This window comes from Epinephelus fuscoguttatus, linkage group LG2 (genome assembly GCF_011397635.1).
Source record: "Epinephelus fuscoguttatus linkage group LG2, E.fuscoguttatus.final_Chr_v1".
Taxonomy (NCBI): Eukaryota; Metazoa; Chordata; class Actinopteri; order Perciformes; family Serranidae; genus Epinephelus; species Epinephelus fuscoguttatus.
The window spans coordinates 3,947,430-3,963,548 of NC_064753.1; the positions used below are offsets into that span (position 1 = coordinate 3,947,430).

The 16,119-nt window shown below is 41.6% G+C and overlaps 1 protein-coding gene across 1 annotated transcript in view; it reads left to right on the forward strand.

The window, feature by feature from the left end:
• abhd17c (abhydrolase domain containing 17C, depalmitoylase) overlaps positions 1 to 16,119 on the forward strand; it is a 56,525-nt gene that overhangs the window by 7,938 nt on the left and 32,468 nt on the right. The window contains exon 2 of the mRNA XM_049603381.1: positions 12,093 to 12,272. Coding sequence (XP_049459338.1) covers positions 12,093 to 12,272 — 180 coding nt within the window. The remainder of the gene's footprint in view (positions 1 to 12,092; positions 12,273 to 16,119) is intronic.

The following is a 16,119-nucleotide window of genomic DNA, read 5'->3' on the forward strand; positions in this document are numbered from 1 at the left end:
GTGTGAACCTGGCACTAGATTGCAGATATGAAATTCTAGATATTGTATTTTGACGGGACAGCAGCAGCCGCTGCGCGACGAGTCTGTTCGGTTTTGGTGTGAATACACCTGTGATGCCACAATGCTTGTGGATCGCTTGCATTGTAAAGCAGGCCTTAGAGTGATTGATTTTTATCGTGGTATTGAATAAGTATTGAGAATCGTGGAAATTCTGGAAAAAGGGAATTCCACTGGTCAGAAGTGTCACTGTTAATATTTTCAATGACGTATGTACATATCCAAAAGAATCTGCTAATTTAACATGAAATGCAGTTGTTGATATCTGAAATGGGAAATTACATAGCCATGAGTCACAATCCTTTTCAACATGTAGAAAGTCAATTGCAGATTTCTGTAATAGTTATTCTTACCAGTAAAAAGGAATTACTGTCAAAATGTAGGCCTATTTTCCACATTTAACATGTAAATTGTTTTACAGATATCTAAAATAAACATTTAACGTGTCAAAATGACATTTGACTTATGTGACTTTATTCACTTTGAAAGTATTCCTTGTATCACAGAAACCACTATGAGTGAAACTTGTGTATTGGATATTGTTATCATACTGTCAGTGATGTGTGGGCATTTTTGTCTCAGTGCTCTCCTGCACAGATCTGACAGTTCCCTGCCCTTCTGCTCTCATCCCTGGTTGGGTGATGGTGATGGTGTCAGTGCCATGGCACAGCACTGAGACAATAGCCTTAATTTTATACCTCTGTGTGGTCGACAGCCGTGGCTGGATTAAAAAAAAATTGTGCTCTCCTTCCATATGTACTTCTTATTCTTGTGAAGATGATATCTCAGGAACATATTAAGCAGAATTCCTTTAAATTTGGCACAAATGTCGACTTTAACTCACTGATAAACTGATATGATTTTGCTGGTCAAAGGTCACTGTGACCTCACAAAACATGATTTTGGCCATAATTCAAGAATTCATATGCTGATTATGACAAAATTTCACACAAATGTCTAATAAAATAAAATAATGAAGTGATGACATTTTATATCTAAAAGGTCAAAGGTCAGTTACACTGATAATATGTTCTCCAAAAACACTTAGCTGGCCATTATTCATGTCATGTCTCAGGAACAGAAGGGGAGGCATTTGGTCAGATACTGAATTGGTGACACTAATCTTGGGTGTCCACCTTCAAGCTGTGCTAATTGTATAGATCTCCTGTACCGCTGGGTTGAGGATGTGTGTGAAGCACCCATGTTTTAGAATATGCAGAGTCTTTGCAGCATTATCCATATGTAAGCACTGTTCAGGCCCTCCACGATATTGCTATGTTGAGAATGCAGTAACTAACTCAAATTCCTCTTGAATTCTGCATGACCTTGACCCATTGTCCAGTCACCGCAACTTTACCGCAAATATGGCTAGTTAAAACGGGTAAAGTCTCATTTTATTGTAAAGATGCATGCAGCATATCATCTGCTCTTGCCCCTCTCTCTCTGTTTATCATGAGACTAGAGCTGCACCTGGGACAGATTCACTGGGTCCACTCCATTTCAATATACTGGTGCACCACGTAATATGTAACAGTGAGCATCAGGAAAGCTGTTTAAATTAAGTTTAATATGTCAGCCAGGGGTAGCAACCATGTAACTGTCAGCTGACAGAATGAAAAAGAGTGTCGCCCTACAGGGCAAAAGCCATGATAGTTTTCTTAGTTCACAAATAATTGCCAATATGGATGGTTATGTTTACAATATGATTTTATGTAAGCCTGAATGACATTCATCAGTTCCCGCTATCCATCTCCCTTGACTTGTATGAGCTATGTGGTCGTGGTGATATAAAGGCCGCTCAAATTTAGCAGTTGATTCGGTGTATCTGCTGGCTACGATGTCTGTCAAATGGTGTGCGGACTCCACCTACTCGGCGAACCATGTTTATACCAGTGTGGTAATGAATCAGACCCAGACACACAGTAACAGGATTTACCGTTAACATAAGGGGCTCTAGTTTCGCAGACCGGGCATGGTGGAGGTGCAGCGCACCTGCGCTTCGTCAACTGGGTGTGGCCAGGCGGATTTTGTAAGTTTGGCACATCGTGCGCCCTGGCGCAGCTACTCCTCTATCCCACCTCCGTCCCTCCTACCAGCGCAAGTCGGAAAGAGGGAGGAGAGAAGGCATGGAGTGGGTTTTACACACATCACACCAATCAAATGAGCCCCTCTCCTTGCCCTTAAATGCGCCGCACGAAGGCGTAATGAGAGTTTACTCAATTCGCCATGGCGGAAGAGAGCAGCAGCGTCAGACAGCCAAACTTCACCCAGGAGGAAACTGATTGGTCTGGGAGATCCAAGCTCGCAGTGTCCGAATATATGGAACTGTGAGCAGACCTCCACGGGCTGATGATGCAAAGGTAGCCTGGGAGGAAGTCACCACAACTGTAAATCAATGTTGCGTTTCTCTCACGCTGCACGCTCTCTCTCTTTCTCTCTCGCAGTCTCACTCTGTTTCTTTTCTTTTGACTTTTCTAAGATGACAGATGCTGAATATATACTCCCTATCTGATGCTGTGGCTGTTTGTGATTAGCTGAGAGGGGTGTGAACTCATTAGTTTGCAGCTGTTTTTAATAAAATCAGGTTGGGTTTCCATTACGCGTGCCAAACGGTGCCAATCCCCTTTGATCTGACATCAGATGTAAGGGGACAGTCGATATAGAGATACATTTATGTGCTGATTGCAGATAGTTGCATTGAATAGTGTTTTTTTGGGTATTTATTGCATCGTTAATGTGCCTGATATTCTGGAACCCTGCCTGTGAAGTTTTGGTGACGTGTGCGCACTGTCCGCCGGTCAGCCAAACTTCGGCTTACACCGGCTGCGCTCCGCCTGTGCTGACAGTAGACCTGGTTTCAGCTGGCGAGCTTTTAGCACACCTTGGGTGAAGCCTTTTGGCACGAAACTGTCACTGCACCAAGCTGGATCTGTCGACACCTCCCCCTGCTGCGCCGCCACACCCATCTCAGCGCACCTCGGTCTGCCAAACTACCAAACTGAGCGCGCCTCGGGTTGCGCTGCTCGAAACTAGCTCTGCGCGGGGTTCGCCACCCTGAGCCACCCTGTGCTGCGCCTGTTTACTTCTTAACGTTTTTGTGTGGCTCATTATCATGGCAGAGCCTCTCCTTCTGTCTGTGCAGTGAGGCTACTGCTACACACACACACACACACACACACACACACACACACACACACACACACGTGCACGCACACAAACACACAATAAGCAGTGAGTAAACAGCAGAGCTGACAGGCTGCAGTGGAGGCGGTGAAGTGGAGATTATTGGAGTTGATGAGAACTACTCATTGCTGTGAGTGCGATAAAATCTCAGTGAGGAAGAAGTCAATACTTTATTAATACCTGTTCAACATGTATAAACATGTAAACATGTAGAAAACTTAAATTTCAATCTGCTGTATCCACAGTCTCTCATCTGCTAACGTTATGTTTACCCAAACACAGCGTGCTAGCTCAGCTAATAGTGAACTGTTACTAACTACTTTAAGGGTTTAGCTTAGTTTGCCACGTATCTTGAAATATTTTAGCTGAAAATCTACCACTCCCCTTGGCTGGTGAGTCAAAAAGTTTTTCCAACTGAGCTGTGTGCACATGTTTGCTCATCAGGACTGATGAAAGAAATCAGACATCCTGGACACTTTGAGTTAAATCTGGGGTTGACGATGTCATACACAACATAATGTTGCTAACCTTAATTACTTCTGGAACACTACATGCGAGAGAGACTTTATTTTTTTAGCCCAGAAGCTAACACTGTTTTTAGCTGTAACATTTATTTTAGCTAGCTAACATTTACTGCCAACTTGCTGACACTGTCAGCTGATGTCACTGTGTCTTTTCCACCTGTTAAATGAAGGTGTGATAAGCTTTTAGCTGTCCAAGGTTGTTTGGGTGGGTGAGCCCAGGAAAGAGAAGAGTCTTGGTGTTTACCTCTTTCGCACCAAGTCGCTCCATTGTCCTTTTTTCAATTGTAGAAGCGACAATGTTCCTTGCCATTTTATGTGCTGGACGTGGGGTTTGTTGCAGCAGATCTATAGCCTACTTGTGCTTCAGCTCTATGCAGAGCCTAAGCCGTAGCCTACGCACATGGCCTATGTCGTTGTGAGCATGTATACTTGTGTGGTGGTGTGTCTGTGTCACTCTGCAGTTAAACCTCCAAAAACTGGTTGGCGATGGGGTTTCTGTGAAATGCTGTGAAGTATAGTGGATTCAAAACACACATTAAACATGGCTCAATAGCAACAATTTCAATCTCAAGTACAAAAATCAGCTTCATTATAACTCTCAGGATTCACAGAAAAGGCACTTGTCTTTCGCTGGACACATTTTCCCCCACACATACAACATGCTAATGATATCAGCACAAGCCTATGGCATTTTGCATTGTATAAATTAGCCTAGCTACTAGCGGAGATTTACTATACCCATATGAAACCAGAATAAATCACACACAGGACTCAAAATGCTATCTTGTGGGGCATTATTGTCTTCATAATTTATGGTTTCCGATCTGTGAAATACAGGTAAATGAAAGCTTCATTTTCACAGAGGGAAATGGTTTTCAACTTGCAAAAATAGATGGGAAGTTTGTGTTGCTGCGACATGTACTTACATTTCTAGGAAGGTGCACATCAGGCTATGGCATAGGTTACAGCGTGGGCTCTGTGTCGATGGTACGGAGTCACTTCGACGCAGAAGTGTAAATCCTGCTTTAGTGTGATCAACATTGCTGTTTGTGTAAGAGCCTGTTGGAGACAAATGTAAATCTAATGAATTGAATGACAATAAAATGATTGCTTAAGGTATGGTTTAATATGTTAATTTAAACTGTTAAATAATTTTTTTTTGTCTTTGGGGCAATTTTGGTCCCTCTATCATGTTTTTTGTGGCACTTGGTGACTTCTTGAGGCAACAGAATTCTTACATGAGAATGAACTAGGAACAGAAGACTGAATCAACTACTGAATGGATACCTTGTGGAACTCCTGCCATGTTGTGGTGTCTCTCAAAATCAATTACGTAGATATATATGGGTAGTTGAGTAAAGTCAAAGATTAACTATACTCCCATATTGAAACATTTTGTAATAATTGTCTGTAATAGTGTCAGTAGGATCATCAGACTTGGAGGTCTTAAAGTTTTGTAGTGAGTCTCCAGTCACAACAGTGTGCTGAATCAAAATCCATTGTGAGTCAGCTGGTGGTGGTGGGTTCTTTGTCCATCCATGTGTGGGGTCGTAATCTTCTATCAGGACTGCCCAGTTCAGTTGCTGCTTATCAGAGACAGTTTGTCGAGGCCAACAGCTTAGTCACACCCAAGCTGTTTTCTGAAAAGCTCTTATGATGGCATCACTTCATAGGACACATACAAGCCAGCACCTCTCATCCAGACCCTTTGCTATGGCTCTTAAGAAGTAAGGGTCTAATTCTAAGTGTGTGTGTGTGTGTGTGTGTGTGGCAGAGGGCTGCTGAACGTATTGTCAGAGAAAAAACAGTCGTCAAACAATTTTATTTTATTTTATTTTTTTACAGCACCAAGTTTACCAAACCTACATCAACTCCTACTGGCGAACAAGCAGACAACAGAGAGAAACCATCCCTGTGTTGTCATGAGGAATGGAAATTATCACCTTCCACTGGCCATTTAACATACCAGCCATGGTGGCAGCTGGCAGGTTAAGAAGGCAAGAGATTGAATCGCTCTGGCTAAAGGCTACCTGAAAGTAGCGGAGATAAGGAGATGGGCTCTGGTTTGGTTCTCTTCCCAGTGATTGGCACAAAGTTTGTGTCTTGATTGCAAAAAACAAAAAAAATAATAATAATCCGACTCTGTTGGTGTCTTCTGCAGAGAGGAGACGAGCTCCCACCACTCCTTCACTGCTCCTTGTTACAATAAAAGTACATAAAATAGAATCCAGATCAGCACTCTTCTGAATTACCTGTGTCAATCTCTTTCTTTCTGCATGCGTGTATGTACGTCATTTGATAGATGGTGACCTGGGACTTAAAAGTGTAGGTGGAAGTTGTTTTGTAGTAGCTGTATTTTGTCTTTTGGCTGAAATGGTGAAAAAAATAAAAGTCGGGCACACTTAAGTGTGAGGAGCAGAGGGAAAGGGAGAAGGAGAAGAGGATGGTGCTGTAAGATCAGGTCACATTACTGTGAATAGTTTGGATATGGGTTTGAGTTTAGCATTTTCAAACGTGTTGGAGTTGTTGAATTGCATGTCATGTTTTCTTGATTTGACTGAAACTACCAGCTGCTGGATAAAAACATTGTTGGTAGCAGTGTAAATCACCAATTTCATCAAAATCAACAATATTATATTGATTCTTTGGACAATGTTACAATATTTGCCAATATTACAAAGTCTGCACCAATACAATTTCAATTTGATGCAATTTAGCGGCCTGAGATTGATACGAGACGATATCATCTGCTCATTTAATACAGTTGGTTACAGAGGAAGCTGCCCCCAGCCACCCCCCCCCCCCCTTCTTTTTTCTTTCAGCCATAAAAGATAAAAAACAACACAAATAATGTAAGTAATTGTAACCACTTAAGTGCAATAATGTTTACTTTAAACTGACTCCACTAGCACACATAATACAGCACAAGGGATAATTTAACCTTCAGGGCTTTCTGTCAGAGAGACCTTTCTGGAAGAATTTATTCCATTTTAACCCAAACCATCATCTTTTTTGTAAAACTTCAGCACTCTCTGGCTTAAAGCCCTGAGGGCAAACTCCTTTAAACAGCCATAAAATATGGGCTAACAACTACATTGGTTAACATAAGTATCAAATTCAGCTCAATAACAACTGTCAATGTTCATGGACAAAACAATTGTTTTTTGCCAGTGACCCATTATTTGCTCAAGCATGTTTCCATTGCATAAATTAGCCTAGTGGCTAGCAGACTTTTTCCCCTACTTAAAGGGATAGTTCGACATTTTGGCAAATTCGCCTATTGCCGTAATCCTTATAGTCATATGAGTAGGTACATTACCTTTAATTATCAGCGCCTGTTGTTCTGAGATCAGTGGGGCAGAGCTGCCTGCTGCTAAGCGCACAAAATGGAGGTGAACGGTACAGCCCCCCTCTCTCTCTCAAAACTAATCAAATACACCATCAAATGACTTCGCTCTTGTGGACAACTTGTACCTTACACATTCACCACGCTATGAAATAATAATGTAATATTACGAGACAGAGTTGTTTTGAAGCCAAATGCACAGCCAGAACTACATTCCAGACATACAGTACTTGCTGGGCGGAGTGATTTCAAACAGCGTATGTTTAGTGCAGTTACCCCCGTCATCAAAACAACAGGTTTGTTGAGAAGAAGCCAGAATATACAGAGGAAGATTTACAGGTTTTGGAAGAAGAGAGAGCAAGAAGAGAGGGGGCTAAGGGGAGACCCAGAGCCGGCATGGATTGGTGGTGTAAATGTGGGGCTTACTGGCCACTTTATTAGGTACACCTGTGCAATCTAATACAATCCAATACAACAGCTCTGCCACAAGCAAACAAAGCTTTTACATTTACAGTTTTTGTTGACATTGTCAGAAAGGTGATTATTCTTCTTTATTATTGAAGTCGTGGTGGGTGGTGCTGGTGTACTGGAGTGCAATATATTAAAAAGTATTCCTAATATTTTGTCCCCCTCAATTAGACAAAATTAGGAGGCCACCCCAGTACACCACCACCATTCACTATGACCTCAATAATAAACAAAGTAGAATCATAACTTTCTAGACAATGTCAACAATAACCGAAAATTTATAAGCTTTGGGGGGAAAATCATGGTATAGCCGTTCTACTGGATTGCATTAGATTACACAGGTGTACCTAACAAAGTGGCCAGTGACTGTTTGTTACATACATATGTTGATGGTAGGATGGGACGAGAGTACGCCTCAAAAAAAGTGTGTAATACATTATTATTTCATAGCTGCGCATTACCCACGCTATGAAATAATAATGTATAATTAAGTAACATTACGACACATGAAGCAAATACTCTAACTACTACTTTACTCTAAGAACTACTTTCTTGAGTAAACCACTGGGCGGAGTGATGCAGTGCGCAGCTGAGACAGTGCCGTAGTTATTGCTTGTAGCCTTGCATTTGCAGTATCGTCAGCTGGACGCACCAGAAAGTTTGAGAAAAGTTTAGAGTGTTGTTGTAAACCATGGTTTACAACAAGCCGAAGACATGGAGCAGAGTGACGTTTCACGTAGTACCAACCAAAAATACAGACAGGATGAAACAATGGCTATTTGTGCTGGACATCGACCCCAACACGCCTGTGGAAATGGTCCGGAAAATGTTTGTTTGCTCCATCCATTTTTTACTGGAGGACTACAGTGAAAGGATGTAGCACAGAAGCTCAGGAATGGTTCAAACGCTTTTCTTGAAAAATACTGCCATACCATCTGTCAGCATCACAAAACGAACAGAAAGGTAATGTACCTACCCATATGACTATAGGGATTACGGCAATAGGCGAATTTGCCAAAATGTCGAATTATCCCTTTAAAGCTGTGTACCGATAACAAATGATTTTTTATTTTTTTTTGGTTTGTTTGTTTGTTTGTTTGTTTGCTTGGGTTCGGCTCACTTGACATGCTGCTGTGGTGTGCTATGGCCTGTTCAAGTGCTGGAATTTGTATTTGTTATTTACGTGACATTTACTGCTGTGCGAGCGGTGTGTTTGACTGTGTGTAACAGCAGCCTTTTGACGGTCATTTACTCCGCCCCCCTAATATAATGGTAGAGGGAAAACTGACATTGTTTGTGTACCCCATGTGCTCTGTCTGTTGACCTGTATTTTCTCCAAAATCCCAAATATTATCATGCTACTGATTTACTGATTTTAGAGTAAATAATGTTATCCTCGTCGTCTGTCTCTCGGCTGCTTGCCGTCTGCCTGCCGCTGTTTGACGGTGACACAGACTTTCAAAATAAAAGCATATCCTAAAGATGACAATATGGATCAATGTTTTCACTTTGCATTGATAATATTGGATTGTTGATCATTTAATTGATATATTGATCCACATTGATGGATCGTTACACCACTAATTGTTGGTAAGTTGTTCCATATTCATTATTTGTGATGATAAATACTTGTTATAGATCCTGGCTCCCTGGCCTTTTTTAAAAGTAGTGTAGTTTGCTGCTGCTTGTGTTGTAGACTGCCGTGTCGGCTTGGTTATTGTATTAACAGTGCGAGACCACACATTACTCACACAGTCTGCTTTACTTTTTTATCCTCTCACTGAGGTTTTGAGCAAATTATTAGTAAATTCTAAAATGCTGACCATGGCCCTGAAACATCCTTCCAACAGTTGTGCTACCTAAATATTAGCAGGTCACTGTTTATAACGGTACTGAAATAGCCCACTGTATTGTAATCCAAATATCTCTCTCTGTTGCCCTTGCATCTCTGTAGTTTTCTCCCTGAATCTGTCTTGCATCTCCATACGGGCTATAGGCTATATTAGAGCTCTGATTCTCTGCCCAAGTTAGATTGGACCCGACCCGCCAGGCTGTAATTTCTCATTATTTACCCGAGGTTGATTAGGTTAACAGAGATAACTGTGACTGGGAGAAAGGGAAAGTGATGGAACAGTGGGAGAGGGATAGAGCGCACAAGAGAGTGATGGAAAATGAGAGCGAGAGAGAATGTGAGAGAGAGAGAGAGAGAGAGAATCATCTATGTGCCACATCGCCTGCTAAAGACTACTAAAATAACCAAATAACCAACCAGAGGTGGTGTGAGGAAATGTAGCAGCCCTTAGCTTGTAATCAGTCTTTTGATATTAAATATATATATATATATACAGTACAGGCCAAAAGTTTGGACACACCTTCTCATTCAATGCGTTTTCTTTATTTTCATGACTATTTACATTGTAGATTCTCACTGAAGGCATCAAAACTATGAATGAACACATGTGGAGTTATGTACTTAACAAAAAAAGGTGAAATAACTGAAAACATGTTTTATATTCTAGTTTCTTCAAAATAGCCACCCTTTGCTCTGATTACTGCTTTGCACACTCTTGGCATTCTCTCCATGAGCTTCAAGAGGTAGTCACCTGAAATGGTTTTCCAACAGTCTTGAAGGAGTTCCCAGAGGTGTTTAGCACTTGTTGGCCCCTTTGCCTTCACTCTGCGGTCCAGCTTACCCCAAACCATCTGGATTGGGTTCAGGTCCGGTGACTGTGGAGGCCAGGTCATCTGCCGCAGCACTCCATCACTCTCCTTCTTGGTCAAATAGCCCTTACACAGCATGGTGTGTTTGGGGTCATTGTCCTGTTGAAAAATAAATGATCGTCCAACTAAACGCAAACCGGATGGGATGGCATGTCGCTGCAGGATGCTGTGGCAGCCATGCTGGTTCAGTGTGCCTTCAATTTTGAATAAATCCCCAACAGTGTCACCAGCAAAACACCCCCACACCATCACACCTCCTCCTCCATGCTTCACAGTGGGAACCAAGCATGTGGAATCCATCCGTTCACCTTTTCTGCGTCTCACAAAGACACGGTGGTTGGAACCAAAGATCTCAAATTTGGACTCATCAGACCAAAGCACAGATTTTCACTGGTCTAATGTCCATTCCTTGTGTTTCTTGGCCCAAACAAATCTCTTCTGCTTGTTGCCTCTCCTTAGCAGTGGTTTCCTAGCAGCTATTTGACCATGAAGGCCTGATTCGCGCAGTCTCCTCTTAACAGTTGTTCTAGAGATGGGTCTGCTGCTAGAACTCTGTGTGGCATTCATCTGGTCTCTGATCTGAGCTGCTGTTAACTTGCGATTTCTGAGGCTGGTGACTCGGATGAACTTATCCTCAGAAGCAGAGGTGACTCTTGGTCTTCCTTTCCTGGGTCGGTCCTCATGTGTGCCAGTTTCGTTGTAGCGCTTGATGGTTTTTGCGACTCCACTTGGGGACACATTTAAAGTTTTTGCAATTTTCCGGACTGACTGACCTTCATTTCTTAAAGTAATGATGGCCACTGGTTTTTCTTTAGTTAGCTGATTGGTTCTTGCCATAATATGAATTTTAACAGTTGTCCAATAGGGCTGTCGGCTGTGTATTAACCTGACTTCTGCACAACACAACTGATGGTCCCAACCCGATTGATAAAGCAAGAAATTCCACTCATTAACCCTGATAAGGCACACCTGTGAAGTGGAAACCATTTCAGGTGACCACCTCTTGAAGCTCATGGAGAGAATGCCAAGAGTGTGCAAAGCAGTAATCAGAGCAAAGGGTGGCTATTTTGAAGAAACTAGAATATAAAACATGTTTTCAGTTATTTCACCTTTTTTTGTTAAGTACATAACTCCACATGTGTTCATTCCTAGTTTTGATGCCTTCAGTGAGAATCTACAATGTAAATAGTCATGAAAATAAAGAAAACGCATTGAATGAGAAGGTGTGTCCAAACTTTTGGCCTGTACTGTATATAGGCTATATTACAATTTATAAAATATTATATACATAGTCGGGCTCTGGCCCAAAACTTCTGCTGTGGTGTGTGCCGAGCTTGGACAGAAATTGTGCAGGTTCACAAAAATAAATTGGGTCCGATCAGAGCTCTAGGCTACGTAAGGGCCCACTACCGGCCTCCTTTGCAGGAACCATCAGCTCCGCTCTCCGATCTCGCACACACATTTTTTGCCCCCTCCACTTCTGAAGTGAATCCGGCTCCACTAGCAAGAGCACTGCCTTCATACATGAGACGCCTGCTCTTCCCACTAAGCTACTGGACGCCCCAATACTATATAGTTTTTTCTAGTAAATGTGGAGGAATATCAAGTTAGACTGCAGTGCCATATCTTGCATGAGGTAAAAATCTAACAGTTCGCAGTTATATTGTTCAGTGTTTCATCTCCACTTTAATGCCTCTTGTTTTTAATTACTTTTACAGTATGGTGTTGTCTTGTTTCCTCTATGTGAAATCATTCAATAAATGAATTTGGCTTGTCTGTCTGTTGTTGTATAGGTATGGTGTAACCCCTGAGAACATCATCCTGTATGGTCAGAGTATCGGCACTGTGCCTACCATTGACCTGGCTGCTCGCTATGAATGTGCTGCTGTCATCCTACACTCACCACTCATGTCAGGGCTACGGGTGGCCTTCCCGGATACACGGAAGACCTACTGTTTTGATGCCTTCCCCAGGTGAGTCACACACACAGCAGCATACTGTACATGCACGCCGTAGAAGTGGTTACATAGACAGCTAGCAACAATTGTAAAATTCTAAAATCGTAAAATTGTAAAACATTGTAAAATCCAGTTGCCACTGTTGGTAACCAGAGCAAAATGCCACATCCCTATGTCAGTATGCCGTAATTTTGCCTGGCAGTGATTTTTATGCCTCCGTACCGGTGATACCAGTGGCCAGAGGCATTATGTTTACAGGTTGTCTGTATGTCCATCTGTCACATGCTTATGAATGCAATATCTCAAGAACGCCTCAAGGGAATTTCTTCAAATTTGGCACAAATGTAATTTCTTAAAATTTTGCACAAACACTCACTTGGGGTGTTTCTCAAAGTCAAGGATTCTTCCTTGGGAGGACGAGAAGGAAAGATCCTGCAGAGGCAAAGCAAGAGTCCTTCCTAGTATTCAGTGAACACACATTGGAACAGACTACTGAATGTCCCCAGGTGTACATCATTAACCCTCAGCAGACTGAGGGGGTTTCAGGGTACTGTGATAATTGTGGCACTCTCTAATGTTGTTGTACAATTTTAAACAAATGTATCAGTATTGTCAGATTCACAAGACTTTTAGAGAGAATATATTTCTGGATCACATTTAAGATAAGTGGAGTAATGAAGTAAAGACAGCAGCTGAAAAAAAGTTCTAAATTATCATTATCAGTTTATACACAGACTCACACACAGAATCACTCTGTCATTTCAAAGTGATCCATATTTTAATCCATATTTTATGTGTGTGTCACCACACACTCAGCTACAATAATATGTATAGTGGATCTGATCTGATGAGCTGCGCTTCTCTGAAACAGTTGACTGCGCCGATTTACATTATACTGCCAGGTAATCCACTGAAATATGTTCACCTCAAAACAACTGAGTAATGCTTTGACCTGTAGGATATTCTGATGTTTCCACTCTGGCCGTTCTCGCCACAATTCCCCCAAAAAATACATCTATTGAAACAGAGAGAATCAAAGCAATTATCATGTTGTTCTCATGTGAACAGTGGGGGAGGAGGGGAGGAGGGCACTTAACGCTCCATATCTGCTGTGAATGATTAATTTAAAAACTTTTATGTTTTATCTAAATCACGTTATTTAAGAAAAAACTCATTATTTGGCAGTGGATGCTAATGTTGTTAAGTGTAAATTATGAGGTTTCTGTCAATATTTTTTTCACACTTGTATGATTAAAAACTCTTGGAGACATTAATCCAAATAAATGACATATTTATCTAAATTCTGCCGAGTTCCACTGGCGCAGGTTTCATTGAAGAGGCCCCGCCCTCACTTCCAGCAAATCGTGTGCCAAGCATTGTGGGGATTTTATACCCACGGAGGATCCACACATGCTTGGAATTCCTCTGAAAGAAGGACTTTGTCCTTCGTGAAACTCGGAAGGATCCTAATTTTTTAAATTAGCTACTGTATAATTTTTTTTAAAATATGCTCATTCGTTTTTATGTTTTCCCTTGACTCACTGGAACAATTAATAAAACAAGATCTCAACTTGCACAAAGTACATGGTGAAGATACAGGAAATAACAGCTGCAGTGCATCCACTGAACAGTAAAGCATCACTGGGTTATCATGAACCTGAGTCAATTCAGCATCTGCTGTCAAAGCACACACTGCAAGGTATGATTACAGGAATGTCTGTAATTAGGGCTTGTTATCACCACTGATTTCCTGAATCGATTTGATTTCGAGTCACATGGTCCAGATTCTATTTAATTTGATTCAATGCAACATCCATTTGATTAGTGATATTTTGGTTACAATACCAATTTTGCTTGAATGTGAAAGAGAATCTTAGAGAACTAATACTGTAAATTGTCCAAGGGGAAAAAAGTATGTAGAACAGGATTAGAGTTGAATATTTTAAAACTAAATGTTGTTTCTAGTGCAGCAACAGTTATATTGAAACCGCAAAGTCACCATATAAACTCAGTATCTCGCTGGAAATAAATCTAAATTGTCGATGAAATAAATCATATTCTTGACATCACAATACTGAGGGAAGCTCAGCGAGAATAAAGAACGCAGACGTCACATCAGTCAGTATCATTCCGTTCTCCTGTCCTCTGTCCTCCTCCCTCTGCTGCTGAGGAGAGTCACTGCCTGCAGGTTAAGTTTCCGCTGATTATTTTCAAGATACATGGCAAACTAAGCAAAACCATTAAAGTAGTTAGTAACAGTTCACTATTAGCTGAGCTAGCGCGCTGTGTTTGGGTAGACATAACGTTAGCAGATGAAAGACTGCGGATACAGCAGATTGAAATTTAAGTTTTCTACATGTTTACATGTTTATACATGTTGAACAGGTGTATTAATAAATTACTGACTTTTTCCTCACTGAGATTTTATTGCACTCACAGTAATGAGTAGTTGTCATCAACTCCAATAATTTAATTTTTAAAATTTTATATACTTTATTAATCCCCCTGAGGGGAAATTCAGTTTTTTCACTCCGTTGTCATTAACACACAGGTCCAAAAGACACACACATGCACAAACAGGACCTATACATGCACAAAGTGGAGAGATGTCAGAGTGCGGGGGCTGCCATGGAAAGGCGCCCAGAGCGGTTGGGGGGGTTTGGTGCCTTGCTCAAGGCCACCTCGGCAGTGTCCAGGAGGTGAGTCTCTATGGACTGAGCTACCCTCGCTTATAATCTCCACTTCACCGTCTCCACTGCAGCCTGTCAGTTATATTGTGCGATTATGCATGAATTCGCGAGATCTTGTGGGTCCTCTTGACTCGCGCTGTCCGGCAGAGTTGCACCGCTCCGCACAGCAAACGCAGCCGCTGGGTGTTGATGGGCAGCGGATAACCAGCGCAGCCGTTATGCAACGGACACGCATCCAGTGGAATTCCGGCGTAATACATACTGGGCGGCAAGATTTGCCCTATCTCAGACAGGGCAGATCTTGCACTCACTCAGACAAAATATCAACATTCAGTGACTGGGCGCTATGGCAGGTGTCACAGTACATGGCATTTCGCAGGAGGGAATTGATGATTTTTGGAGACATAACGATCAGATGTCATTGAGAAGTAACCAAAAGGGCCTAAACTATGCACTGGAGGGATATATTCATCATTTTATTGTTGAGAAGGTCGATGAAAAGCTTAAATTACAAGCCAAAATTTACAGGTCACAGTGTAAGCGTGATAAACCGCATCTTGTTACCGTCACCATCAAGACAACAAGGTATAGGATCAGCATTGTTCCACTGACGTTAAGGTTTTTGGCTCAGAATATGAGAAAAGGCTAACGGCCTTTTTATCATCTTAGTGTCTCTCCGTTAGTTTGGTGCTACAGTATTTACATTGAATCATTCAGCATAACGTTTGCCAACCCATTGTTATCTCTGCGATTCCAGATAAATTAATGAAGCTAAGTTCCAGATTTTAACGTTAATTTAACTAGAGCCCTTTGGACAACAGCTAACGATGTACGATCACCAAAGTACAAAAACTAGAACAAAATAGGCTAATGAACTCCCAACAAACAAGTCATGACATGACAGGATGAGCAACGCAGCTAGGAGCTAACGTTAGGCTAACTTTAGCTAACGTTAGCTAGAGATGTTAAAGATGACTTTATATTTCTTTCCAGCAAAGTGACAATATGTTGCCTCAAACACAATGTTGACTTATCTTAAAACAGATGTAGACATCCTTGTTAATCTTATTCACGTTGAGTTGATGTTGTGGTCTACCGCACAACTTAATCCAAAGGAGACACTTTTCTCGGTTGAGATGTGGTTCAGGAAAAGGGAAAAAAACACCCCGTCG